This window comes from Chiloscyllium plagiosum, chromosome 27, assembly GCF_004010195.1.
Source record: "Chiloscyllium plagiosum isolate BGI_BamShark_2017 chromosome 27, ASM401019v2, whole genome shotgun sequence".
NCBI classification, from domain to species: domain Eukaryota; kingdom Metazoa; phylum Chordata; class Chondrichthyes; order Orectolobiformes; family Hemiscylliidae; genus Chiloscyllium; species Chiloscyllium plagiosum.
In genome coordinates, this window is record NC_057736.1 from 17991535 (window position 1) to 18005581 (window position 14047).

A 14047-nucleotide genomic window follows, 5' to 3' on the forward strand; every position below is an offset into this window, starting at 1 on the left:
TTCCGACTCAATACACAATCTCCCACTACTGTCCTTGATCGGTCCTACCCTCGTTCTCGTCATTCTCATGTTTCTCACATACGCATAAAATTCCTTTGGGTTATCCTTGATCCTATCCGCCAGAGATTTTTCATGCCCTCTCTTGGCTCTCCTAATCCCTTTCTTCAGGTTCCTTCTGGCTATCCTGTATCCCTCCACTGCTCTGTCTGAACCCTGTTTCCTCAACCTTATTTAAGCCTCCTTCTTCCTCTTTACAAGACATGCAACCTCCTTCGTCAACCAAGGTTCCCTCACACGACCATTTCTTTCCTGCCTGACAGGTACATACATATCAAGGACATGTCGTATCTGTTCCTTGAAAAAGTTCCACATTTCCACGACATCCTTCCCTGACAGCCTATGCTCCCAAATTATGCTCCTCAGATCCTGTCTTTCAGCATCGTATTTACCCTTTCCCCAATTGTAAAACCTACCCTGTTGCATGCACCTATCTCTCTCCATAACCAAGGTGAAAGTCACAGAATTGTGGTCACCATCACCAAAATGTTCACCCACTAACAAGCCCATCACTTGTCCCGGTTCGTTACCAAGTACCAAATCCAATATGGCCTCCCCTCTGGTCGGGCAATCTACATACTGAGTTAGAAAAGCTTCCTGTACACACTGCACAAACACCGCCCCATCCAATCTACTTGATCTAAAGAGCTTCCAATCAATGTTTGGGAAGTTGAAATCACCCATGACTACTACCCTGTGGCTTCTGCACCTTTCCAAAATCTGTTTCCCAATCTGTTTCTCCACATCTCTGCTGCTATTGGGGGGCATTCATTGGCATATATTGGCTCAGATTAAACGTCACATGGATTCTAATTTTCTCATCCTTGTTTTCATATCTTTATGTGGCCTCAATCTTTCCTATCTTTGTAATCCTACTCAACCCTCAGCCCTTTGAGATTTCTGCTCCCTGCCAATTCCAGCCCAACTTAGAAACACATTGCTCAACTGTTGGTGATGTTGCCTTGAGCTACTGAGGCCTTAAACTCTGTAGTTCCCCACCAAAACTCCTCTGCCTCTCTATCTGTTACTTTATCTTTAAGATGCTTCAAAAAACCTACTTCTTTGACCAACAATATGGCCATTTGCTGTGACATACTTTTTTTGAGGATGAAACAATTGTGTTTGAAACTGTTCTTGTTTAGCACCTTGGAAGAGTTTACAATGTTGAAGGCACTACATAAATGCATGTTGATGTTGTTGGGCAGTGAATTGAAAAGGGAGATTCGAGAAGAGCCCATCATATTCTTGATAACACTATTATTATTCCACAATGAGTAATGTTTAGTTAAACTGGAAATATTGAAGATAAAAACACTGGGTGGTAAGGGGGATGCCAACCTGTAATCACTTGCTTTGTGCCACCACATAGAAACAAGATTTACTGGCAATGATTCATGAGAATATTCATAGAATCCCTACAGTGTGGTAACAAGTCCACATTGACCCTCTGAAGACCCATTCACCTACTATTCTTCATTTCCCCTAACTAATGCACCTAGCTTACATATCCCTGAACACTGTGGACAATTTCACATGGTCAATTCACCTGACCTGCACATCTTTGGATTGTGGGAGGAAACCAGAGCACCCAGAGGAAACCCACACAGACACCAAGGAGAATGTGCAAACTCCACACAGTCACCCAAGGTTGGAATTGAACCCAGGACCCTGGTGCTGTGAGGCAGCAGTACTGAGCCACTGTGCCACCCTAAATATTGCTGAAATTAGAGTTTGTATTTAGTAATTTTCTAACCTGCCATGGTAAGGCACCTTCCTTCTTGCAGTTTCCTGAATCACATTGAAGTAATTGATGTAGACCATGGGCTGCAGCATACACAGCAGAGTACACATTAAACTCAATGCGCCACTCTGAATACTCCAATAGTGATTTGACACCATCAGTCTTGCATGGGACGCATTGGTTGTAGGTGGCCATGAAGGTATTATCTGTGCAGTCTCGCCTTTCCTCCTGTGGATCAGTGTAGTTCATGCTTTGATTGATACTAGAATTTAAAGTAATGATATCCCTTAATACAAATTCATTGTATCCTGGCATGTGGCCCTGCATTACAGCAATCCCTAAGATAGTGCCAATTCTCTTAATGTTGGGAATTTCTGAAAGTCTTCTCTTGATAGATATAGCTTCACTTAAAATCCAGACTTTTCCAGTGATGTTCATAGCCACCACCACCTGGAAGAAATGTTCTGCATCCTGGACGTCAGCGAACATGACGACAACATTGACATTATTGGCAGTGATGGTGTCAATAATGTTGATGATTTCCTGCTTTGACTCTGATTCATGCTGTGGGATTGTGCCATAAGATGCCACACAGATTCCCACTGCAGTGGCACTCGAGATAACTTTGCGTTTTCCAGTCTCCCCATAGTCACTGCTGCTTCCAATCACTGTGATCCAATTCCACCGAAACTTCTGGATCAATAGAACAATTGCTTCAATCTGATTCTCATCATTTGGGATGGTTCGCATAAAATTTGGATATTCTGTCTTGTCACTCAGTTCCTCGCTGGAGGCTCCATAGCTAATCTGCAATGGAAAGATGCAATCAGTCATTTTATTTCTAATTCACCATCCAATACTTCCAACACAAATATGTTGGTGATTTGCATTAAGTCTGTTTAACTCATCAACTCTGAGCTCACTGGCTTCCAATCCAGCAATGCCTTGATTTTAAAACTACCATTTTTGTTTTCAAATCCTTTACTCTCTCTTTCTGTCTCTGTTATCTCTTCCAGTTGACCACCACCAGGGCAAATGGCAATGGAAATAAACGCTGGCTTAGTTAGAAATGCCAATGTCCTGCAAATGCATATTTTTTTTTAAAAGCCCTAACAATCACCCTTCAGGTCATTCTGTGACCCTCCAATTCTGACCACTTGTGTATTGTCTATTTCCTTCACAATACTGTTGCCTTCAGCTGTCTTAGCCCCAAACTCTTTGATTTCCTCCCCAAACCCCTCAGTTTATTTCTCTTTCCCCTTCACAATGCTCATTACAAATTACCTCCTGACTTTGTACTTTGTTGTGTGATCCAATATCTCCTGATGTTTTTTTAAAAAATTCATTGACTGGATGAGGGTGTCATTGGCTGGGCCAACATTTATTGTCCACCCTTAATTGCCCAGAGCGCAGTTAAGAGTCAACCACATCTCTGTGGGTCTGAAATCACATGTAGACCAGACCAATTTCATTCCCTGAAGGACATTAGTGTTCCAGATGGGTTTTTTCCTGACATTCAACAATGGATTCATTGTCATCATTAGACTCTTAATTTCTGACTTTTAAAAAAAAATTCATAATTGACCAAGGTAGGAATTGAACCCAGATCCCAGGAGCATTACCTGGATCTTTGGATTAATAGTCCAGGGATAATATATGAGGCCATTGCCTCCCCTGTGATGTGCCTCAGTTTGAAAATGCTCCTCTGAAGTGCCTATATACTTGGCATATTAAAGGCATTATATAAACGTATGTTGGTGTTGTGCTTATTGAAAGGTAAGGGAATCTGAGAGATCCAAAAAAATCCAAGAAAACAAACAATTGGTGTAACTTTACCTGAGGAACATCGAACAACCTGACAATGTTGGCTGTGATGATAGCAGCATCTGATTTTAATGGACCAATCAGGACTGAGGCTAAAGATTGGTATCTGCGATCAAACTGGTCTGTTTTCACCACATGTTCTGGAGGCCTTGACACAAAAGCAAATGATCCCTGGATATCGATGGTAATTGCACAATCATCAAATATCTCATACCCCAGACTGACGTTTGGCAGAAGAGAGCTCGAGTTGTTTATCTCCTCGACTGCGAACCTCATGGTTTCAAACAGTATATACCCATTATCGGAAAACCTAATGAAATATTTTAAAAAGGAATGTTATTTCCAAACATCATACTGGTTTGTCAGTGCTGGAAGTATTAATAAAGAAGACAAATCTGGTTGACACACTCAACTACTACCAAGAATTTCATTGTAGAGAATGTAAGGATTAGGTGATTTAGATGAGGGAACTCAATGCAACATCTCAAAATTTGCAGGTGACACAAAGCTGGGTGTAAGATTAGATTAGATTACTTAACAGTGTGGAAACAGGCCCTTCGGCCAAACAAGTCCACACCAACCCTCTGAAGAGCATCCCACCCATACCCATTCCCCTACATTTATCCCTTCACCTAACACTACGGGCAATTTAGCATGGCCAATTCACCTAACCTGCACCTAACCTAACCTAACCTAAGCTGTGAGGCAGACGTGGAGATGTTGCAGCATTATTTGGACAGGCTCAGTGTGTGGGCAAATGCCCGGCAGATGCTGTATAATGTGGATAAATATGAGGTTATCCATTTTGGTCGCAAAAATAGGAAGGCAGATTATTCTTGAAAGGCCGAGAGGGGGGAATGTTTAACGAGACCTGGGTGTCCTCTTGCACCAGTCAGTGAAAGTAAGTGTGCAGGTGCAGCAGGCAGTAAAGAAGGCAAACAACATGTTGGCCTTCATAGCAAAATGATTCAAGCTCAGGAGCAAGGAAATTTTGCTGCAACTGATGAGGCCACATGTGGGATATTGTGTGCTGTTTTGCTCTACTTATCTGAAAGGATGTTCTTGTTTTGGAGGGAGTGCAGTGATGGTTTACCAAGTTGATTCCTGTGATGGCAGGATCGACGTATGAGGAGACATTGAATTGCTCAGAATTGTATTCACTCGCATTTAGAAGAATAAGGGGAGATCTCATAGAAACCTATAAATTCTTACAGGTTAGATGAGGAAGGAGTGGATGAGTCCAGAAACAAGATCCTTGTTTAAGGATAAGGGTAAAACCTTTAGCACTGAGATGAAAAATTTCTTCAGCCAGAGAATGGTGAGCCTGTGAAATTCACTACTACAGAAGCATTACGTGTTTTCAAGAAGGAGATAATTATAACTTCTGTGACTAAAAATATAATTGGAGAAGATGGGATTAGAGTATTGAGCTCAAAGATCAGCCATAATCATAATGAAAGTTGGAGGGTGTGATGGCTTGTGCTTGATGGTTAACCTGATATCAATTGTTCAGTGTTGGAGAATTCTTATCTTAAATGGAGAAAGGTTGAGATAATAGGGAAGGACAGCAACAAAACTGTAAATTGTTAAAATGGTAAACCAACAGAATAGAAATGTTGTTAGAATTAGACTGTGAGGAGATTCTACAAGTTGAAAGTTTAAAAAATACATTTATATAAAACCTTTTTATCACAACAGATATCACAAAGTACACTGAACTACTTAAGTACATTTGGAATGTGGTCACTGTTGTAAGAAACATTTGTTCACAGTAAGCTCCCACATTAAGTGTTATAATGACCAGATCACCTGTTTAATTTAGTTAAAAAAGGGAGGAGGTGTCTCCTCACATTGTATCCATAGGAGTAGCATTTAACAGCCAAGTAAGTACTTTTGCAATGTAGTCTTACGAGAATATGACAGCCAGTTCTTACAAACAGATAAATGAATAAAAGATGCAACAGATACATTCAGAGAGGTATTGAAAGCTTTAGACAATCATTTCAACCTCAGAATTAATACAACTATATAAAGGGTTATTTAACTGAAGAATTCAGCATCCAAGGGAATTCATAGATGACTTCAGTAATAATCTCTACAGACTATTGGAGAGTGTGCCAAAAATGACTTAAAGCCAGAATTCATAAGTTATAGGCATTACTGATGAGCCTTTGTCAGATTTATTACAGTCCATAGAAGACCAAATTCTAAGTAGAGTTGTCCAATCTTTCTACATGGGAGACCACGTTTCAAGTTTTCTCTCAAATTTCAAAAAACTGATTTTATATTCCTGATGAAGGGCTTATGCCTGAAACGTTGATTCTCCTGCTCCTCGGATGCTGCCTGACCTGCTGTGCTTTTCCAGCACAACACTCTCGATTTTGACACAACAGCAATTTTAATAAAATAACATTAAAAAGTGCCAAACAGCAGAGCCAAATAGTATTTCTTTTTAGTCATATTGGTTATGAAATGGAGCTACAGAAATTGAAGGCAATTGACAAGGTTCCCCATGGGAGACTGGTTAGCAAGGTTAGATCTCATGGAATACAGGGAGAACTAGTCATTTGGATACAGAACTGGCTCAAAAGTAGAAGACAGAGGGTGGTGGTGGAGGGTTGTTTTTCAGACTGGAGGCCTGTGACCAGTAGAGTGCCACAAGGATCGGTGCTGGGTCCACTACTTTTCATCATTTATATAAATGATTTGGATGTGATCATAAGAGATATAGTCAGTAAGAGTGCAGATGACACCAAAATTGGAGATGTAGTGGACAGCGAAGAAGGTTACCTCAGATTACAATGGGATCTTGATCAGATGGGCCAATGGGCTGAGAAGTGGCAAATGGAGTTTAATTCAGATAAATGTGAGGTGCTGCATTTTGGGAAAGCAAATCTTAGCAGGACTTATACACTTAATGGTAAGGTCCTAGGTAGTGTTGCTGAATAAAGAGACCTTGGAATGCAGGTTCATAGCTCCTTGAAAGTGGAGTCGCAGGTAGATAGGATAGTGAAGAAGGCATTTGGTATGCTTTCCTTTATTGGTCAGAGTATTGAGTACAGGAGTTGGGAGGTCATGATGCGGCTGTACAGGACATTGGTTAGTCTACTGTTGGAATATTGCATGCAAATCTGGTCTCCTTCCTATCGGAAAGATGTGAAACTTGAAAGGGTTCAGAAAAGATTTACAAGGATGTTTCAGGTTTGGAAGATTTGAGTTTATAGGGAGATGCTGAACAGGCTGGGGCTGTTTTCCCTGGAGCGTCAGAAGCTGAGGGGTGACCTGAAAGAGGTTTATAAAATCATGAGGGGCATGGATAAGATAAATTGACAATGTCTTTTCCCAGGGGTGGGGGCATAGGTTTAGGATGAGCCAGGAAAGATATAAAAGAAACCTAAAGGGCAACCTTTTCACACAGAAGGTGGTAAGTGTATGGAATGAGCTGCCAGAGGAAGTGGTAGAGTCTGGTAAAATTGCAACATTTAAGAGGCATCTGGATGGGTATATGAATAGGAAGGGTTTGGAGGGATATGGGCCAGGTGCTGGCAGGTGGGACTAGATTGGGTTGGGATATCTGGTCGGCATGGACGGGTTGGATCAAAGAGTCTGTTTCCATGCTGTACATCTCTATGACTCTATGATTAACTCTCAAATCCTAATCACCAGGGAATGCAATACAAATTGGAGCCAAGACAAGTTGGGCTCAACTCATACAGGCCTTGCATAACTTTTGGTGGTATAAACTCTTAGCTAATCTTGGTGGAATTTGTACATTTGTGGGAGTCAGAAGTGGGTAATTTCTCAGTCTGAGTTTCCAATTCTCCCAGCATGGGTTGGGTTTTGTAGAGTAAGAGGAGGGAATTAGTGGGTGTGTGTCAACTTTATGCAGTCTCAGGGTTCATGCTCACTCTTGCTGTTCACACACAAACACACTCAGTCCCATCAATGCACACATACACACTCACTCTCTCCCACCTCCCTGTCATGCATGCAGATTCACTCCCTCCCTCCCACACACACATTCTCTTTCTCCATGTGCACAGTCCTCAGCCACCCACACAGTTTATCTCCGAACATAAACTGATAATGGTATATATTATACAATTATCATTTTGGGAATTTGGATGTTAAAGATGAGTTGGTTTCAGTTCTGTGAAGGATTTTGTTGTTAAGAGCTCAGAAAGTCATTGGGAACAGTGAAGTACCTACATAATATTGAAGAGAGCAGCTAGCTTCAGTCAGATGACTAGCAGGATTCCTGGTGTGTTAATGGATGAAGTATTTACAAAGTGGAACTTGTACGACACAGAGAAAGGAGCCATTAGTGACTTGAGTCCATTGTAGAAGAACAGTTTCATCCCAGCACAGCTTGATAGTTGTGTAGAAATCTCCAGACTATGAGAGATTAGTTAGTGAAATTTCTGAGCTGTGAGAGCTGTGTGGAAATTTTCAAGCTGTCAGAACCAAAAAGCGATTTAGGTCATTAGAACGGGAAAACATCGATCAGGTAAGGAATTAAAGAGTTGAGATGGAAGTGACACTTCACTGGAATCAATGATTCATAAAGGCTATAGCTCAGTAAAAAGGTTGAAACTTTGTTTTACTGTTTAATATCAAAATCTTTCTGAACTGTCTTATTTGGATAGCTATGCCTGTTTTTGTTATTGTTTTATTTTGTGTAATGAACTTGTGTTATTTTGTCGAAGAACATTGACAGTCTTATGTGAATGTGCTTGGTAAGTAACCCATAGGGTAACCTATTGCAAACATTAAACTGATGATCTATCAAGCCAATATTCATTCTGGGATCTGACATTTTTCATATTTCCATCAGCAAGATTATAGCAACAAACTCTTCCTCCCTCGCGCACACTGTCTTCCTTGCACATATGTACATTATCCCACTTTCCCCTCACCCCTTACACACAGACCTTCCTCTGTTCTATGTAATCATAAACAAATACACACACATTGTGTGGGCTTGGAAAGGGTTAGGGTTAGGATTTGCGTTAGGGTTACATTTAGGATTACATTTGCGTTAGGTTACATTTGCGCTAGGGTTAGGTTTTGGGTTAGAATTAGGGTTCTGGTTAAGTTTTGGGTTGGGGTTAGGGTATGATTACGGTTGGGGTCAGGTTTGGGTTGACTGCAGTTCTTAGAGGGACCAGATTTGTATGCAAAGGACAAATTTTCATCTGATCATAACACAGCACAGTGACTATCTAAAATGAGAAATCACTCTCACATATTCAATACAGAGGTAACTAGAAAGGGACAATTTCAAATGGAACATGTTTGTTTATGATTATGTAGAACGGAGGAAGGTCTGTGCGTAAGGGGTGATGGGAAAGTAGGATAAAGAACAAATGTGCAAGGAAGACTGTGTGTGTGAAGGACGAAGAATTTGTTGTTATAATCTTGCTGATGGAAATAACAGATATGAGATCTAGCCAGAAGAACTCCTAATGTAACATCAGTTAGTAAACGAGTTAATTTAACCAATAATTCAATTACTGAGGGTGACCAAGTCCAAACTCATCAAAAAGTTGGAGTAAAACATCTACCTACGTCAGTTCACACATGGAGGTAGATTGAGGATAAATACCCATTGCCACATGAAGATTCAAGATGTGGAACATGTAACTCCGTGAAAGGCAGAACTAGTAATAGAGCAGCAATGCCTAAAGATTCTAGATATGGCAAATGTAAATGTCTCTTGTCACCATTGTCTGTGAGAGAAATATGGCGTTAGAAGCCCTCCAGTTCAAAAGAGAAGCTCAGGTCTTCAGTAAATTAATTCAAAATATCTGCCTGAACTCAACAAACTAACAATCTTCCAAGTTTGATGTGAATACATTCGGGAAGAATAGCAAAACCTCTATTATCTTGTGAAGAGGTTTTTCCAGTTAGACCAAAGGGTGACTATTTTCATCCACATTGGACCACACAGACCCTATAAAAACAGAAAGTTGGAAGCTATTGATAGCAGCAGATAAACCAGATCGTCTGCTCCTTACTGTCATAAGTGAAATTTCTCTGAGTGATAAATATTAATCAGAACAACACTTTTCAGCCTTCTGTGGTGGTAATTGAATAAGCACATCACCCTCTGAGTGAAGAAACATTTCCTCATCCCAGTCTGAATTAGACAATCACGTGTTCTGAGACTCTGACTGCTGGTTCTGGACTACCTGGCCAGGGAAAACATTACCCATGCACCCAGTCTGTCTGGCCCTGACAACATTTACCACATTAACTTCAATGTGATCTCCTCTCATTCTTCTCAACATTAAGAAAGTGGTTCTTCAGGTTCTTGATTAGGAAGGAGATCAAGGGTTACGGGGAGAAGGCAGCAGAATGCGATTGAGAAACATATCAGCCATAATCGAATGGTGGAGCACTCTTTGGGCCAAATGATTTAATTCCACTCCTATATCCTATGGTCTTAAGGTTGTTAGTGAATACAGGCATAGCTGACACAGTCTCTCTTCATAAGACAAATCTGTGATCCTTGGAATCAATTAAGTGAATCTTTGCTGCACTCCTTCTATGGTAAATATATCTTTTTTTAGGTTTGGAGACTCAATCTGATTACAATACTCCAACTCTGCTCTCACCAAGACCCTGTATAATTGCAATAAGATTTCCTTGCTCCTATACTCAAACGCTCTTGCAATGAATTGCAACATTTAAGACGCATTTGGATGAGTATATGAATAGGAAGGGTTTGGAGGGATATGGGCCGGGTGTTGGCAGGTGGGATGGGTTGGACTGAAGGGTCTGTTTCCATGCTGTACATCTCTATGACTCTATGACTCTATTTGGCTTCCTTACTGCTTATTTTCAATGAGCAGTGTACAAGGCTAACTAGGTCCTTTGTACATCAACATTTCCTAATCTATCACTCTTTAAGTAATACTCTGCCATTTTATTTTTCTAACTAAAGTGGATAACACATTTATTCACACCATTTTGCATCCACCACGTGTTTGTCCACTAACTCAATTTGCCTATAAAGCACAGAAGCCTCTTTTACAATCTTCACATCACTCACACTCCTATTTAGTTATGTGCTGTAGCAAACCTGAAAATATTATACACAATTCTTTCATCCAAATGACTGATATATACTGTGGCTAGCTAGGGCTGGAGGCCTGATCACTGTTTCATGCCCCCTTGCTTTCCAGTCTGAAAACAATCCATTTATTCCTATTCTCTGTCCTGTCTGCTAACCAATTCTTAATCCATGCCAAACATTAGCACCAATCTCCTATGTTTTGATTTTGTATGCCAACCTCTTATGCGGAACTTTATCAGAAGCTTCCTGAAAATCCGAATATGCCATATTCACTGGTTCTCCATCTATGCTACTAGTTACATCCTTAAAAAAACTCCAGCGGGTTTATCAAACACAATTTCCCTATCATAAATCCATGTTGATTTTATGTAATATAGTTGGCAAATATTAATTGTCATATTATCAAACCTTTATTGTAGACTTCAGAATTATCCCAACTATTGATATTAGGTGAAGCAGTCTGTAATTCCCAAATTTCTGACTATCTCCTTTTTTATACAGTGGGATTACATTAATTACCTTTCAATGTACCTGGACTGTCTGACAATTGACAAAATTTGTAAAGTGACATCAAATATATCTCCTATCTTCATGGCCATCTCACTTTTCTACTACTCATCTACAATCTTATATTTTTGTCACAATTTGAATTACTTTCATGTAGGTCAGCCAGCAAAACGTTTACTTACATCTTACACATGGGAACCTCTGGCTTTGAGTGGTTCCTGTACGATTCAACATGAATCGGAAACAGTCCTCCAATAACGTAGTCCCCAGGCAGCTGAAGTTGCATCTGGCAACATTCTGCATCATGTCCAATAGCGAAGACTTGTGCAGAAAAGCACCTCACAAGTAACACAAGGTAGAACATCATTAATGTTAAGAAACATGCTGCTAGTGTCAGCTGTTTCGATGCTCTGAACAATGGCACCAGGAATTTTGTATCCATTCCAACATCAAACTAGTTTGGAAATACAAGTACACAAGATTATTTACCTAAGAGAATAGAATTTACATAAAATTAAAGTGAGGATGTTTGTGGTTTGCAATGCATAATTTTGAATGGGGATGATGTGACCAAACTTCCATCAAAACCCATATTTCAACACTAGGAGTGAGGTTTGCCTTCTTCATGGAACCAAGCTAATTTATCCTGAAGTCCTTATACCTATGCTGCAGAACTTTGAAGCCTCTGTGTCCCACAAACTGGAAAAGATATATGTGTGTCCATCTCATTTTTGCTCCTCTTTTTATTTTGGTTTTTCTCAAACTCCTTCACTTCCCTTTCTCCCTGTTCAGTCTTCTTTCAGTCTCATTCCCTTTTGTATTTCATTTCTGTTTCGCTTATTCTCTTTTATTATTTCTGATTTCCTTGTTCTCAAGATGTAAATTATTATCCATCTAGAGTTGCCCTGAAAAAGTTATATTGGGTCTTGTCTTTGATCATTGTAATCCAAATGGTGAAGGGAACTCAACCAGTGGCAGTGAAGGAACAGTAATAGTTGTCCATGCCAAGATCATCGATCACTTGGAGTTAATGGTGTCCTCACAATATTGCTGGTCATGTCCTTTTCAATAACAACCTGTATTTCTATTGCATCTTTAACATATCATAATATTCCAGGGTGCATCACGTGTGCATTACAATAAAAAATGGATACCACGTTTCTTAAGAGAATGTTAAGACAGGTGAACAAGAACTTGGCCAAAGAGATAGATTGCAAGGAGCATTTTAAAGGAGGACAGGCAGAGAGATTTTAGAAGTGAATTCCACAATTTAAGGTTGAGGCTGTTGAAGGCATGTTTGACAAAAGTGGAACAATTAAAATCAGGTTGTCCAAAAATTTAGAATTGAAGAGTGGACATCTTGGAGTGGTAGATGACAAGAGATAGGGGCAGTAATTGTGGGAGGATATTGGCAATGGTAAGATTTGTTGCAGTGTAACCTATCTGTTGGGAATCTGGGCTCAGTTGGCCAGCACAAGGATCAGAGTAACACCAACAGCACGCAGTTCAATCCTCATTCCAGCTGAAATAGATTTAGGGCCCGCCTCTGGCTGCTAACCACTATAGAAGATCACAGCACCTGTTGTGGTTCAGCAGACTTCTTTCTGGCAGAGCACTAGAGAATGAATATCCTGTACAGGTCATTCTGCTCTAACACGCGTTTCGTGAACGATGAATTAGGGACACTGTTTCTGAAGTGCCAACTTTTAAAACATGTGTTGGCTGTAACGTGATTACATCGCCAACTCTTACTGCAGTTTCCGAAGTGCGGGCTTGCTCAAGAACGCAACCATTGCGTTATAGAAGAACTACCAGTAGATTGTACATACTGCAGCCACCCACTGTTAGTGATAAAGATGGACACTGAGCAAGCTTTTTAAGCATTGTCATAGCTGCTCCTATCCAGGGGAATGGTGGTTCATTACATTGGTATTGGAGAAGATTTAAGCTCGGTAGAGGTGAGGGTACCAGGATGAAATAGCAGAGAGTAATATCAACAGAATGCTGGGATAACCCTAGAATAGGGATTAGTAATTCAATAGGTGGAGAAAGAATAAGGGGAAATGTAATCAGTCTATCTCAGGGTTACTGTGCATTTTTGTGAAAGGTGAATGCATGCAATATTGTGTCCTTGGGAATCATTGTGGTCACCCGTTGAAGCCTCTTCAATGCTGTATTTCTGCTCTGTAGCACAACAGCCATTGAGATAAATAAACTTGAATAAAAGCTGACTTATATTTCTCACTCCTCGATAAGTTATTGGTTAACAGTTAAATAACTTTCCTTTATGTCTTAAACATTGTCAATCCCAAGTTTAATTTTATATCCTCCAATATAAATTTGCAAAGGCAAATCAAATTTGATTATGTTGATACGAAATATGTACTCTTGAAACATTTGGCTGAACAATTATTTAACAAGTTGCGTGTATTAAAAATACAAATTCTATATTAATTTGGATCATGGTACACACACCAAAGGCTGAATTTTACCAAAAGTCAACTAAGTCTCAATTTCAGGGACCTTTTTGCGGGTTTCTTTCCCTAAGCGCAATGAGTTACCTCACAATTTTACACTGTCAATGTCGTTACAGTTGCACCATCCCATCCTATCATTGATTAGGTTGAGGATGTTCTCACCATTGCCAAGACTTTTGCTATTGGCTCCGTGTTTAAAGATTAATTAATAAAATGCAGCAGGTCAATTGCTGCCATCGAGAAATAGTCCGTCACATAGCATGTAGAGAAAGATAAGTTTCTGAGGGAACATTAGTGTCATGGGCGACACTCTGTTGCAATAGAAGCACTCCTTCATGAATGTATTGTTACTTTCCAGATTAC

General features: G+C 40.1%; 1 protein-coding gene across 1 annotated transcript in view; it reads right to left on the bottom strand.

Annotated features, from left to right (window-relative positions):
• LOC122563382 (taste receptor type 1 member 1-like) overlaps positions 1-13000 on the bottom strand; it is a 23215-nt gene extending 10215 nt beyond the window's left edge. Inside the window, exons 1-4 of the mRNA XM_043717123.1 lie at positions 12960-13000; positions 11390-11545; positions 3635-3932; positions 1811-2605 (exon numbers count right to left, since the gene is read on the bottom strand). Of these exons, the coding sequence (XP_043573058.1) occupies positions 1811-2605; positions 3635-3932; positions 11390-11545; positions 12960-13000 (1290 nt within the window). The remainder of the gene's footprint in view (positions 1-1810; positions 2606-3634; positions 3933-11389; positions 11546-12959) is intronic.
• Positions 13001-14047: the final 1047 nt, after the last annotated feature.